Source organism: Eimeria acervulina, genomic scaffold (assembly GCF_000499425.1).
Source record: "Eimeria acervulina Houghton genomic scaffold, Eah_scaff443, whole genome shotgun sequence".
In the NCBI taxonomy this organism is placed as follows: Eukaryota; Apicomplexa; class Conoidasida; order Eucoccidiorida; family Eimeriidae; genus Eimeria; species Eimeria acervulina.
Window position 1 is genome coordinate 12,271 of NW_013549803.1, and position 12,635 is coordinate 24,905.

At 45.8% G+C, this 12,635-nt stretch overlaps 2 protein-coding genes across 2 annotated transcripts; one reads left to right on the forward strand and one right to left on the reverse strand.

Moving 5' to 3' along the window:
* Positions 1-3,664, reverse strand: EAH_00038720 (hypothetical protein, conserved; the record flags this gene model as incomplete). Its single annotated transcript, XM_013395433.1, has 4 exons — positions 1-1,558; positions 1,983-2,096; positions 2,385-2,890; positions 3,362-3,664. The coding sequence occupies 4 exons, from the start codon at positions 3,662-3,664 to the stop codon at positions 1-3; spliced, it is 2,481 nt and encodes an 826-aa protein (XP_013250887.1).
* Positions 3,665-5,751: 2,087 nt separating this feature from the next.
* Positions 5,752-12,406, forward strand: EAH_00038730 (hypothetical protein, conserved; the record flags this gene model as incomplete). The annotated part of the gene is made up of 8 exons (XM_013395434.1): positions 5,752-5,801; positions 5,863-5,956; positions 6,019-6,169; positions 6,459-6,607; positions 7,671-7,786; positions 8,394-8,494; positions 8,998-11,414; positions 11,960-12,406. The coding sequence occupies 8 exons, from the start codon at positions 5,752-5,754 to the stop codon at positions 12,404-12,406; spliced, it is 3,525 nt and encodes a 1,174-aa protein (XP_013250888.1).
* Positions 12,407-12,635: the final 229 nt, after the last annotated feature.

A 12,635-nucleotide genomic window follows, 5' to 3' on the forward strand; every position in this document is an offset into this window, starting at 1 on the left:
TTACTGCTGCTGCTGCACTGCTGTCTGAGGCTGCAGGCTGCTGCTGCTGTTGCTGCTGCTGATGCTGCTGCGGTTGTTAGCAGCGAGGCTGGTGATGATTGCATGGGCGAGCTTGAGTCTGCTTGCACTGTGTGCTGCTGCGCTGCTGTTCTTCTGCTGCTGCTTCTGCTGCTGCTGCTGCTGCTGCTGCCTCTCTAAAGCCTGCAGCTGCTGCTGGCGATCAATTCGCGGCCTCCAGTTAGCAGATATCTCGCTGTGGGGTCTCCACAAGGCACCCCGTTGCTGCTGCTGCTGCTGCTGCTGCTGCTGCTGCTTCTGCTGCCAGTGCCTCTGCTGCTGTTGCTGCCAGGTTTGCTGGTGCTGCTCGGGATCTTGCTGTGGCTGTAGGTGAGTATTCTTTACTTGCTGCTGCTGCTGCTGCTGCTGCTGCCTTGTCTTTTGCTGCACAAGGCTTTGCAGCTGTTGCTGCACCAGCCGCAGCATCTGTTCCTGCGAAGACTTCTCATGCGCGTTTGCTGCTGCTGGTGCTGCTGCTGTTGCTGCTGCTGCTGCGTCTCGCTGCTGCCCCTCTGACTTCGCCTCCTTTCCCGCTGCTGCACCTGCTGCTGCTGCTGCTGCTGCTGCTGCTGCTGGCACGCTTAAATGTCTTAGGAAGCTCCTCGAAGCCAGGTGGTGGGTGAGTCCAAGCTGCTGCTGCTGCTGCTTCTGCTGCTTCTGCTGCTGCTGCTTTGGCTTTTTCAGCTGCTGCTGCTGCAGCAAGGGGACAGAGAAAGCAGGTACGAATTCAGGGGCGTTTGGATTGAGTCTCTTCTGAGTGGTTGCTGCTGCTGCTGCTGCTGCTGCTGCTGTTTCTGCAGCAGCTGGAGCAGCGTTATCTGCTTCTGCTGTTGCTGCTACTGTGGATGGTGCGTTCGTATCTTTTGCTGCAGCAGCAACGGTAGGTTCTGCTGCTGCTGCTAACTCCAGTTCACCTGTTGCTGTGTTTGGCACAGCTGTTACTTCCTCCTGCGCTGCAGCAGCAGCAGCAGCAGCATCTGCTGTTGCTGCTGCTGCTGCTGTTTCATCAGCAAGGCCTTCTTCCTTTGAGCAATCTGGGGAAGCAGCTTCTGCTGCTGTTGCGGCTTCTGCTGCTGTTGCTGCTGCAGAGTCGCGCTGTTGGGTCTCTGCTGCTGCATCTGCTTGTTCAGCAGCAGCAGCAGCAGCAGCAACTGGTTCATCTGCATACACCTCCGGACTGTGTCCAGGAGTCAACATCCCGTGCTGCTGCTGCTCCTGCTGTTGTTGTTGTTGTTGTTGCTGCTGCTGCTGCTGTATATTAGTAGGCGCAGCAAGAGCAGACAAGGTTAAGTAGCTATTGGCTTTGTGAACTGTATCTGCACATTCCGGGGAGAGTTTCTGCTGCAGCACCAGCAGCTGCAGCTGCTGCAGCAAGCCCTGCAGCAGGTGTGGGGCCCCGACAAAGATTGCTGCTAACACTCTATCCAACCAGCCTCCGTCGAACGCTACTTCGGCTAAAAACTCTGTCAGCCAGCTGCTCGCCTGAGCGTATGCACCAGACCTGTGCAGCACAACAGCAGCAGCAGCAGCAGCTATATATATATATATATATTTGTTTGTTTGTTTGCTTGGGTTTGTATGTATATAGGTATGCATGTATTTATTAATCGCAGCAGCATCAGCAACAGCAAAACAAGCTATATATATATTTATATATTTATTTAGATGTATAGAGACAGAGAATATATTATATATAATATATATATATATATAGAAAGCAGCAGCCGACCATCACAACAACAACAGCAGCAGCAGCAGCAGGCTGAGAAGCATCAATGAAAGCAGCAGCACCAACACCAAATTGAGCAGCAACACCGCCCTCAGCAGCAGCAGCAACAGCAACGGCAACAGCTTCAGCAGCAACTGCAGCAGCAGCAGCAGCAGCAGCAGCAGCAGCAGCAGCAGCAGCAGCAGCAAAGCCTTACGCTAGAGCACACTGAACGAGGAGCAGACAAACGTCTTTCTGCATTTTTTCATTTCTTCTTTTAAACGTTTCATAGACCGTCACAGCAACTTCGAGCTGACGGAGCTTCTGGGCCCTGAACACAAACCCTAAACCCTAAACCCTAAACCCTAAACCTTAAACCCTAAACCTTAAACCTTAAACATTTGCATACAGAGCAAACCTTCGGTCGAACTGTGGAGGTGTAGACAATCTGCTAGAAGCAAATGCAGCACTAGCTACAAGCAGCAGCAGCACCAACAGCAACAGCAGCAACAGAAGCATGAGCTAGAGCAACAGCAGCTGCACCAGCGACAACAGCAGCAAGAGCAGCAGCAGCAGCAGCAAGAGCAGCAGCAGCAGCAGCAGCAAGCGACTTGAATACCTCTGCAGCACAGGGATGGCCTCCATATTTGCAGTATGCTGCAGCTGTCGCTCTCTTTGTTTTTCTTGTTGAGAAAGCAGCGTTTGCTGCTGCTGCTGCTGTTGTTGTTGAAGCAGCAGCAACTGCATCTCCTTCTCACTCAAGTTCTCTGCCCCTTCTGCCGTGTTCCTGTTGCTGCTGTTGCTGCTGTTGCTGCTGTTGCTGCTGCTGCTGCTGCTGCTGCATTCCTCCCCTGGCAGAGTCACCTGCAGCGGCTGCTGCGGGCAATGACGTGGCGATGAAGGGAATGAGCCCATCCGCTGCACATTGCTGCTGCTGCTGCTGCTGCTGCTGCTGCTGCTGCTGCTGTTGTGTGCAGGGGCCGGTACGGGGGGATCAGCAGCATCTGCTGCAAGTGCTGCTGCTGCTGCTGCAACAACAGTATATGCATCAAACTCTTGAGGAGCGCTGTTGTGTCTTTCAAAGCAGAGGGTAGACAACAGCTCTTCTCCTCGCTGCAGACGTTTCTGTTAATGCACACAAAACAGCAGCAGCAGCAGCAAAGCTATCTTCAGCTGTACGTACACCTCAAAGAACAACAGCATATACAGATAGACATCAACGCATATAAACAGCAGCAACAGAAACGGAGACAGCACCAACAACGGCAGCAAAACAACAGCAACAAAAAAGACAGAAGCAAGAGCAGTAACAGAGCCAGCAGCCGCAGCAACAGCAGCACAAGCAGCAGTAAGATAGCTACGAGCAGCAATAACTCAAGCAGCAGCAGCAACACAAACAGTTGCAGCAGCAATACAGGCAGCAGTAGCAGTAAAACAAACGCAGAAGAATCAGCAAAACGAAAGCAGAAGCAGCAACAGCAGCAGCAATAAAAGCAGCACAGGCAGCAGTACAAGTAGCAGCAGCAGCGAGATAATCGGAAGAAGAAGCACAACCCTAAACCCTAAACCCTAAACCCTAAACCCTAATATGCATACCATTCTGGCGAATGCGCCGATCATATCTGTGAGTGAGTAGATGTATTGAATTTGTTTTTCTTGTTGTTGCTGTTCTGCACTCTCTATCTCGTCTGCTCCTTCTTCTAATTGCTGCTGCTGGTGCTGCTGCTGCTGCTGGTGCTGCTGCTGCTGGTGAGAGTGGCGTTTGTACGTTTGGTGCTGCTGCTGCTGCTGCGGATGAAAGGAAAGGTGAGCGAAGGAGGCGTGAAGGCTTTGGGTGCCTTCAGTATACATATCATGACGCTGCTGCTTTGCTGCAGCACCAAAGTCTTCAAACCTCATGCTGCATTCAGGTGCAGTGCAGCTAGCAGCACTTCTTAAAGCTGTATTATGTAGCTGAGAGGCCCTTGGTAGTTCCAGTGTATGCAGACACTCCCCTGAATGCATGCGACAGCTGCAGCAGCAGCAGCTGCTGCTGTTGCTGCTGCTTATGCTAGCCTCCCATTTCTCTATCAAAGGAGATGGGTTATGACGCTGAGGAGGCGAAGGCACAGACGATGCATGCGGCGATGAGACGGGGAAGAAGCGGCGGTAAAGAGAAAAAAGAACCTGAAAAAGATTATACAGCACAACAAATGAAAAGATGCAGCAAAAATAATTCAACACAAAGCAAAGTATTATGCTGCTATTGTTGCTGCTGGAGACACCAGTTGCTGGATAACAGCAGCAGCAGCAGCAAACAGAGATGTACACAAACAGAAAGAGACAGGAGACCGACGGAGACAGAGACAGCAAACAGAAAAAGAGCAGCAAAGCCAATCGACAGGAAGAGAGGGAAGACAAAGGAAGCTGCTGATTACAGTGGGTTAGTGTTTACAGCAACAACAAATAAAGATAAGAGAGAACAAAAGTGCTGCTGATGCTTGTTTGAGTTTGCTTTGCATACCAGTTCAAGAAGAAAAAGAAGTGCGGCGGTAACGAGCCAATCAAAAATCACAGAGAAGCCCCTTTCAGAGAAATTAAACTCCATCATCTTTATTCAGAAAAGAAGAAAGAGAGAAATTATTCAGAGATAAAGGTCAGTGCAGCGCAGCAGTCGGCGTCCGTATGAGTTTAAATGTTGATGCCGAGAGAAGAGAAGCCAGCAAGGCGAGCTCCTTCACACATTTGGAAGGAGAGACTTAAACAATGGAAATTGCATACTTTAATTGCGATTTATTATTAAGAATTCAACAGAAAAGAAGAAAAAAAGAAGAATACTGCTTCAGTTTCAATCTGCACGACACGCCAACGCTGCCGCCCGCCGTCGAACAGACCGCTCTACCGGAGCTCTTAGCTGTAATACAACTGAGAGAAGCAGACAAAAAATTAAAAAGACAAAACAAAACTTTTGTTTCAACAATATTTTGCGATTAATTGCAAAAAACTTCACTTTCTGTTGCTGCTTTCCACAACAAAACCAACAGCCGATGCGGTCGCCGCAGCCGACCGGTGGTCTGAGGAGGCGTCCAGTGTACGTACACCGCGAGGTGTGCGCTTTTTCAAGTGGGTGTGTAGGATTCATGAATATTTCAGTATAAAAAAGAGCTTAAAATGAATTGATTTATCTTCTATAGGTGAATTGAGCATTAGAGAAAGCACCTTTCCTTGCAGATCAATACCCTATCAAATATATAAACCAATTGAAACTTCTCTCCGCCGCAGCAAATGCACAAGCAGAAGAAATTCAGCACAGAATAGATCTATTTAACTACACCTTCTAATCTTCTTTTCATCTGCTTTCTTGCATTAAACAGCATGCACAGAGAAGGCCTTAGGATGCCCCTACTGCAGGCATTATCGGGGCAGACGGAACCAATGGCAACAGAGCATGACGTGCATTTCCTTCCTCCTTAGCTCTTCTCTAGCCTAAGTAACATCAGCTCTATTGCTGGATTCTTCAGCAAGGATGCTGAAACACCCAGACCCAGTAGTTGAATGAATCGGGTGTCAGTGCAGCTGCAATGTTTCTCTTACACTCGACATGCCTTGCTGTTCTCAATAGCACAAGGGAGGCAGAACAAAATAAATGAAAAATAAGTTCAAAACCCAAGAAACATATTTTAGTATTGCATATAAATATTCATATGCATATTTATATGTATATTTCACTCAGCCCTAACGCAAACAATTAGAAGGAGGGCTGGCAAATGTTTTATCCTGCTGTATTAATTTGGAAATTAGACTAAAATAGATGGCAAGTTATTCCATTGCCACAACAAAGCTACTTTAGTGTTACTGCTATTATTTGAAATTAGATGGAGAGGTGCCTGTACACCGCAACGGTTCGTCGGGTGTATGCGCAGCTCCACATTTCAGCTTTCTGTTTGCAACTGTTCATAAGTTATAAAGAAGAGATTTCATTGAAAATTGCAATAACTATATTCAAAATGGAAGACAGCGGAGTGCAGCTTCAGTATTATAAGTCTCTCTTACAGCGGTGAGTGACGTTTCCGTGTTTTTAAATTTATTTCATGTTTCCACTTTTTCGCAAAATTCAGCCTGAGCGCCATTGAGGGGCAGAACCGGGTGTTAGAATTTGAATTGGAAACGCACACTTCTGTGATAAAGCTGCTCGAAGAAGCTTGCGAAAAGGTATTTAAATGCATTTGTTGACTGTTTTCTCTCTTTTTGCAGCCCAGCGATCTCCTATTCAGATTGGCAAGCAAGTTTTTGAAAAGCAACAAGACCTCAGCGCCCTCCAGCAGAAACATCTGCATCAGCTACAAAATCTTAAGCTTCATGAAGAAATGCAGAAGGGTTTAAATGCGTCGGTGGTGAATGAAGCCAATGCCTATCATGCTTTAAGTGAGACGCACACAGACACCAACAACATGATTATGTTTATATTGCTATGCCTATGATAATGTTCTTCCTGTTCGCAGAAGCAGACCTCCACTCCACTGTCAATACTCACAAACAACTCATTTCTAGCCGCAACAAACAAACGTTTGAAAAGAGGAAGCAAATGACAGACATTCTGCAGCAAAAAGGAATATCTGGTAGTGCGAGTTTATGCAACTTCACAGATGCAGGTGAATGAAGCTGTTTTTCAGTGAACAACTACTTCATAGGTTTTATTTACACTTCTGTACAGATGCATTTGCTGCTGGAGAACATGAATATGTCGCTTTAAACAAACAAATTGAAGCGGAAATTGCTGCAAAATGCAACGCACATCCTCTCCTGAAGGCCCTCGGCAACGACAGCGAGTCTCGTCTGCGTTTGGCTTATTCATGTTTTCGTGTGAGTGTTGCTTCTTCTGTTTTTGTTATAAAACAAGTAATACTTAATTGTACTTAGAGTGGTGCATTTATTATTCAATTACGTTTTACTAAACTGCATGCGTAAATCTGTTATTTGGTGAAGTGTATCTGCAGTTAAAAGTGCAAACATTTGCTACAAAACGATTAAAGGCATAAGCTCATCGTCCTTCTTTTGTTTTGTCTTTTTGCTTTCGTTTCCCTCCCCCTTGAAGCTCTTCACATGCGTAGCCGTTTAAGTGAATATATATATATATATAATCATTTATGTCTTCAGTTGTTTGTGTTTTCCGCTTTGTATTTCTTTGTGCATATTTTGTTTTTCGCATATATTGTTATTGTTTAAGTTTTGTTTTATTTTGTTTTTTTTTACTTGCGTTTGGGTGTAGCTGTGGATTTCGTGTTTGTACGTTTGTTTCTCTGAACTCTCCTTTATATCTTGCGTTATATTTGATTGTTTATTTTCTTTGTTTGTTTAATTGCACTTCTTTTATCTCTTTTTAAGAAGAAATGCATCATCTTCTTTGCTGATGCAGGACGCACAAAGACTGACAGACGGAGGCCTCATTTCTTTTGAAGCAATTTCTGAATTCGCTGAAGGCCGGATGAACAAAGTTGAAGAAAGAAAAAGCAATTCACTCGAGTTTCTTCTTTCTTTAGTGAGTATACTCTTAAATATATACAAATTAATACACATAAATGCACATTAATAAGCATACAAGCGTGTTAACATCTACATACATAATATATATATATATATATATGTACACGTATATACATATATTCCTTATATATTATGTATGCTTTGGTTTCGCATGCATATGCATGTCGCGTTTGTGTACATCTGCTGATTACTCTGAGCAGTTCTGTAAATAAGAAATATATTTAATTATGCTTTTTAAATAAAGAGGTGTATAGAAGTATTGAACGATGAGTTTGAATATTTCATTAAAGAAAGATAGGCAAAAAGATGCATATTGCCTGTTTGCTCGCATTGCTTGCTCTCTTCTTTTATTATTTCTTTTTAATGAATATATTTTGCTCAGGTTAACTTTACTCTGTACACCTGGAAGCCGTCTGAAGCAGCGAAACTACAAGAAGAGGAATCTGCATTGCTGAAAGCACTTGCAATTAAAAAGACATTTCTTGCAGATAGAAAGTGGTATACAGAACCACAAGCAGTTCTCTATGGCAGCGGCAGCCTCCAGCACTCAGGGAAAGAAGAAGGAGAAAAGACAGGAGGAAGACATACAGCAGAAGCAATAAATAAAAAATGATAAGAAGAACAGCAATCGATTCAGGGGCTGTTATCCTTGGCATCCCTTCGTTTATTTCTTCTTCTTTTCTTTTTATTCTTCAATTTCACGCGCTAGAAAGACAAATAAAATACACAGATAGCGATATCATCTCGCGTTATCACCGAAAGAAAGAGAAAACCATCTACGCATTCCTCAAGGGCCTCGGAAGGCAAAACCCTAAACCCTAAACCCTAAACCCTAAGCCCTTTGCTCTAAGAGATTAAGAAATATATACCAATATCAAATTTTAAAACCCTAAACCCTAAACCCTAGGACGACAAATTAGTAACAAAGCCGTGCAAATTTTCTTCATTGTTGAATTAAACGATTGAGTGAGTGAAGCCTTTGGAGAGATCTCCGCTGAATAAGGCAATTAAATGGTTGTCTTTGTTTTTATATATTTATTTTAATTAATCAGTGTTTTTGTTTTTATTTGAATGAATTTATTTCAATGCGCTTTCCATGCTGCAGGCACCACCACCACCGGGGGGATTCAACGCGACTTCGACTGAGGGCAGCCGCTGCTGTGACGGTTTCTGAGGACGTTTTGCGAGCAAGAAAAGAAAAAAAACGTAAAATAAATTTAAAATGTTTTTTAATTTTATTGAAATATTGTTTTCTTCTTTTTAAGCGAGAAAAAATGATGTGTAGAGGACCCGCCGCAACTTCCACTGGTCACCAGCAGCAGCAGCAGTAGCAGCAGCAGCAGCAGTAGATTGATGTCAGTCACAGGCGCATTTAAGTATTCTCTGATACACAAATATCTCCCTTTTCCCTGTTTTACCTCATCTCTTGAAGGAAGAGAGAGCACCAAGGCAACACCCTTAATTATCATTAATATTATTATTATTAACACCCCCCAACCCCTTGTTCATACTTTGCAATATTATCTTCTTGCAGTTGTTGCTGCATTACGTACACTTCACTCTGTATGTATTCCTTGATAAGTGAATGATGAGCGCAGCAAATTTACTAATTAAGCCGCTTCGCTCTTCTCTGGGGCTTTTCTTTTTCTTCTCTCTTTGCCTCTTTGTTATTTTCTCTCTCCAGACTTTCTCCTCCGTCAACGCCGCAGAGACAGCTGAAGTTTTTAATGCAGATTCAAATGCTGAAGAACAACCCCGAAGAAAATATGCAGCAAAACCAGCAGCAGCAGCACCAACAGAAGCAGCTGTTGCAGTTGCAGACGTGCTGCCGCAGCAGCAGCAGCAGCAGCAGCAAACAGAAGAAATGACACCCAGCGTTGAGGGCAGCCAAAAAGAAATTATTGCAAACACTCCTCAGGCAGGGGATGCGGTGTACATGCAAGGAGAATCAACTTCAACTGAAAATGAAGAAGAAGCACAAACCCAAACTCAAGAGCAGTCGCAGCAGCTGCAGAAGCCACAGCAGCCGCAGCAGCAGCAGCCACAGCAACCTCAGCAGCAGCAGCAGCCGCCGCAGCAGCAAGCTCAGCAGCAGCAACAGCAGCAGCAGCAGCCGCACCAGCAACCTCAGCGGCAGCAACAGCCGCAGCAGCAGCAGCAGCAGCAGCAGCAGTCTGACGACGTGCACAGCGTGCATTTAGTAAGTGAACAAGAGACAGCGACATCCGTATATAGCCTCCGTCAATCAGAACTTCCAAACCAAGCTGAAGAGCCAACAACAACAGCACCAGCAGCAGCAGCAGCAACAGCAGCAACAGCAGCAGCAGGATATGCCGCAGACGTAGTTGCTGCTGTTACTGCTGCAGCGACAGATGCTGCTGCTCCAACTGTTGCAGCAGATCCTTCTATGCTATACTTCGACGTCTCCCTTGAGAAGGAAGCAGCACCAGCAGCAGCAGCAGCAGCAACAGCAGCAGCAGCAACAGCAGCAGCAGCTCCAGCAGGATATGCAGCAGACGTAGTTGCTGCTGTCACTGCTGCAGCAACAGATGCTGCTGCTCCAACTGTTGCAGCAGATCCTTCTATGCAATACTTCGACGTCTCCCTTGAGAAGGAAGCAGCAGAAGCAGCAGCAGCAGCAGCAACAGCAGCAGCAGCAACAGCAGCAGCAGCTCCAGCAGGATATGCAGCAGACGTAGTTGCTGCTGTCACTGCTGCAGCAACAGATGCTGCTGCTCCAACTGTTGCAGCAGATCCTTCTATGCAATACTTCGACGTTCCCGTAGAGAAAGAAGCAGCAGCAGCAGCAGCTGCTGCTGCTGCTGGAGCAGAAGCAGCAGCAGCCGCAGAAACAGCAGCAGCAGCAGATGAAGAAGATGAAGAAATATATGATGACGACGATGATGACGACGACGATGATGACTACGAAGACGACGACGATGACGATGACGATGACGATGACGATGACGACGACGAACAGCAGCAGCAGCAGCAGCAGCAACAACAACAGCAACAGCAACAGCAGCAGCAGAAGGAAGAACAGCAGCAGCAGCAGCAGCAGCAACAGCAGCAGCAAGAGCAGCAGCAGGAGCAGGAAGACGAGCAGCAGCAGCAGCAAGAAGAAGAGCAGCAGCTGCAGCAGCAGGAGGAAGAGGAAGAGCAGCAGCAGCAGCAGCAGCAGGAAGAGCAGCAGCAGCAGGAGGAGGAAGAGCAGCAGCAGCAGCAGCAGCAGCAGCAGGAAGGGCAGCAGCAGCAGCAGCAGGAAGAGGAGCAGCAGCAGCAGCAGGAGCAGCAAGAGGAAGGGCAGCAGCAGCAGGTGGAGGAGCAGGAGGGTAAGGATGAACAGCAGCAGCAGCAGCAGCAGCAGCAGCAGCAGCAGCAGCAGCAGCAGCAGCAGCAAGAGGAAGACAGTGATGACGATGATGACGATGATGACGATGACGACGACGATGACGATGATGACGATGACGATGATGACGATGACGATGATGATGATGATGATGATGATGATGATGATGAAGAGCAGCAGCAGCAGCAGCAACATCTGCAAGAAGAAGAGATATTTGTAGGTACAGCCTACGAACTACCAGTGCAGCTGCGGCCTCGTGAAGGAGGTGGCGACCCCGGGTATTTGAAATTGATGTTAGACGAAAAGAAATTTAATGAAATAATGAATCGCAGCAGCAGCAGCAGCAGCAGCAGCAGCAATGCAGCAGCAGGAATGAAGAGAGCTCAAAAGAACAAAGCATACTCTGTTTGCTTCGTACGAAGTGTAGAGGAGTTAGAAAAAAGATTTGCCCGTGCAGCTGAAATAGCAGAGGGGGTGTATGTACCGCTGCAGCACATAGAAGATTTCAATAGACATACGAATTTCAGCATCAGCAATCCGGGTGTACAGACAGCTCAGCTAACCCCTGAACATTATGCTGCTGCTGCGTCTCCGTGGGGAGAAGAATACTATCTTAAGCTGCAGCAGCTGCAGCAGCAAACGAAGCTCAAGCTAGCAGGAATGTGGATAGGCAGGCCTGACTATGAACAAATCGATGAAATCTTGAAGAGGCATCCCTCACTCTTCAGAGGGATTTATTTCAACTGGGAAGACGGGCAGGGAGCATGCATGAATAATGTAATTATATCAGTAGTTGCTGCTGCTGCTGCTGCTGATCTTGCTGCTGTTGCTCTTGCTGATCTTGCTGCTGATCTTGCTGCTGTTGCTCTTGCTGATGTTGCTGCTGATCTTGCTGCTGTTGCTGTTGCTGATGTTGCTGCTGTTTTTGTTGCTGTTGCTGTTGCTGATGTTGTTGCTGATGTTGCTGCTTCTGTTCTTGTTGCTGCTGCTGCGGTTGTCGCTGTTGCGGCTATTGCTGCTGTTGCTGCTGCTGTTGCTGCTGCTGTTGCTGCGGCTTTTACCTCTCTGGCGCCGCTGCTCAATTCACAGCTTTGTATTTATCTGACAAATAATTATATGCTGCGGCTTTCTATTTACTAAATAAATACTTTTTTGCTGCTGCTTTTTACTGTATAGACATTTAACCTGCTGCTGCTGCTGCTGCTGCTGCTGCTGCTGCTGCTGCTGTTGCTGCTGCTTTCTCTTTCACTCATAAATAATATTATTTCTTCTTCTTCCTTCTTAGCCTCTACATTGTTTTTTCTTTTGCGGTGTATGTACAGCTGGGGCGACCCCCTACAACAAATTCAAAAGGAGAGAAAACCTACTGGACCCTCTATAACGAAAAAATAAGAAAGAAAAACAGCAGCAGCAGCAGCAGCAGCAGCAGCAGCAGTGCTGGCGCCAGACTGAAGAGAGGAGGAAAGAGAGAAAGCAGCATGAGGGCAACAGCAGCAGCAGCAGCAGCAGCAAATGCAGCAACTGCAGCAAATCAAAACCCAGCGGAATCGACAGAAACACCAAAACAAACAACAGAAAAACAGCAACAACAGCAGCAGCAGCAGCAGCAACAGCAAAAGCAACAACAAAAAGAAGAAGAAGAAGATGATGATGAAGAGGAGTTCTTTTTCAGATACTTTATGGGTGGACAAGACAGCGATGTCTGCAAACTGAGCGACGGCCGCTCGTTTTTTCGCGATGTCCCCGTCAATATTGGAAGGGGTAATTAATAAACTAATTAATTAATTAAATTAATTAAATTAATATTTATTTATTTATTTATTTATCTATTTATTTGTTTGTTTGTTTTAGTTAATTAGTTAGGGTTCGTTTATGCATGGGAAGAGGTATTTGAAAAAATTAAAATTAAATATTGCATTTGTTTACTTTTTAATTATGTATTTACTGCTTCGTTTGGTGTAGAAATCAGCTGGATATATATATATATATATATGTTTA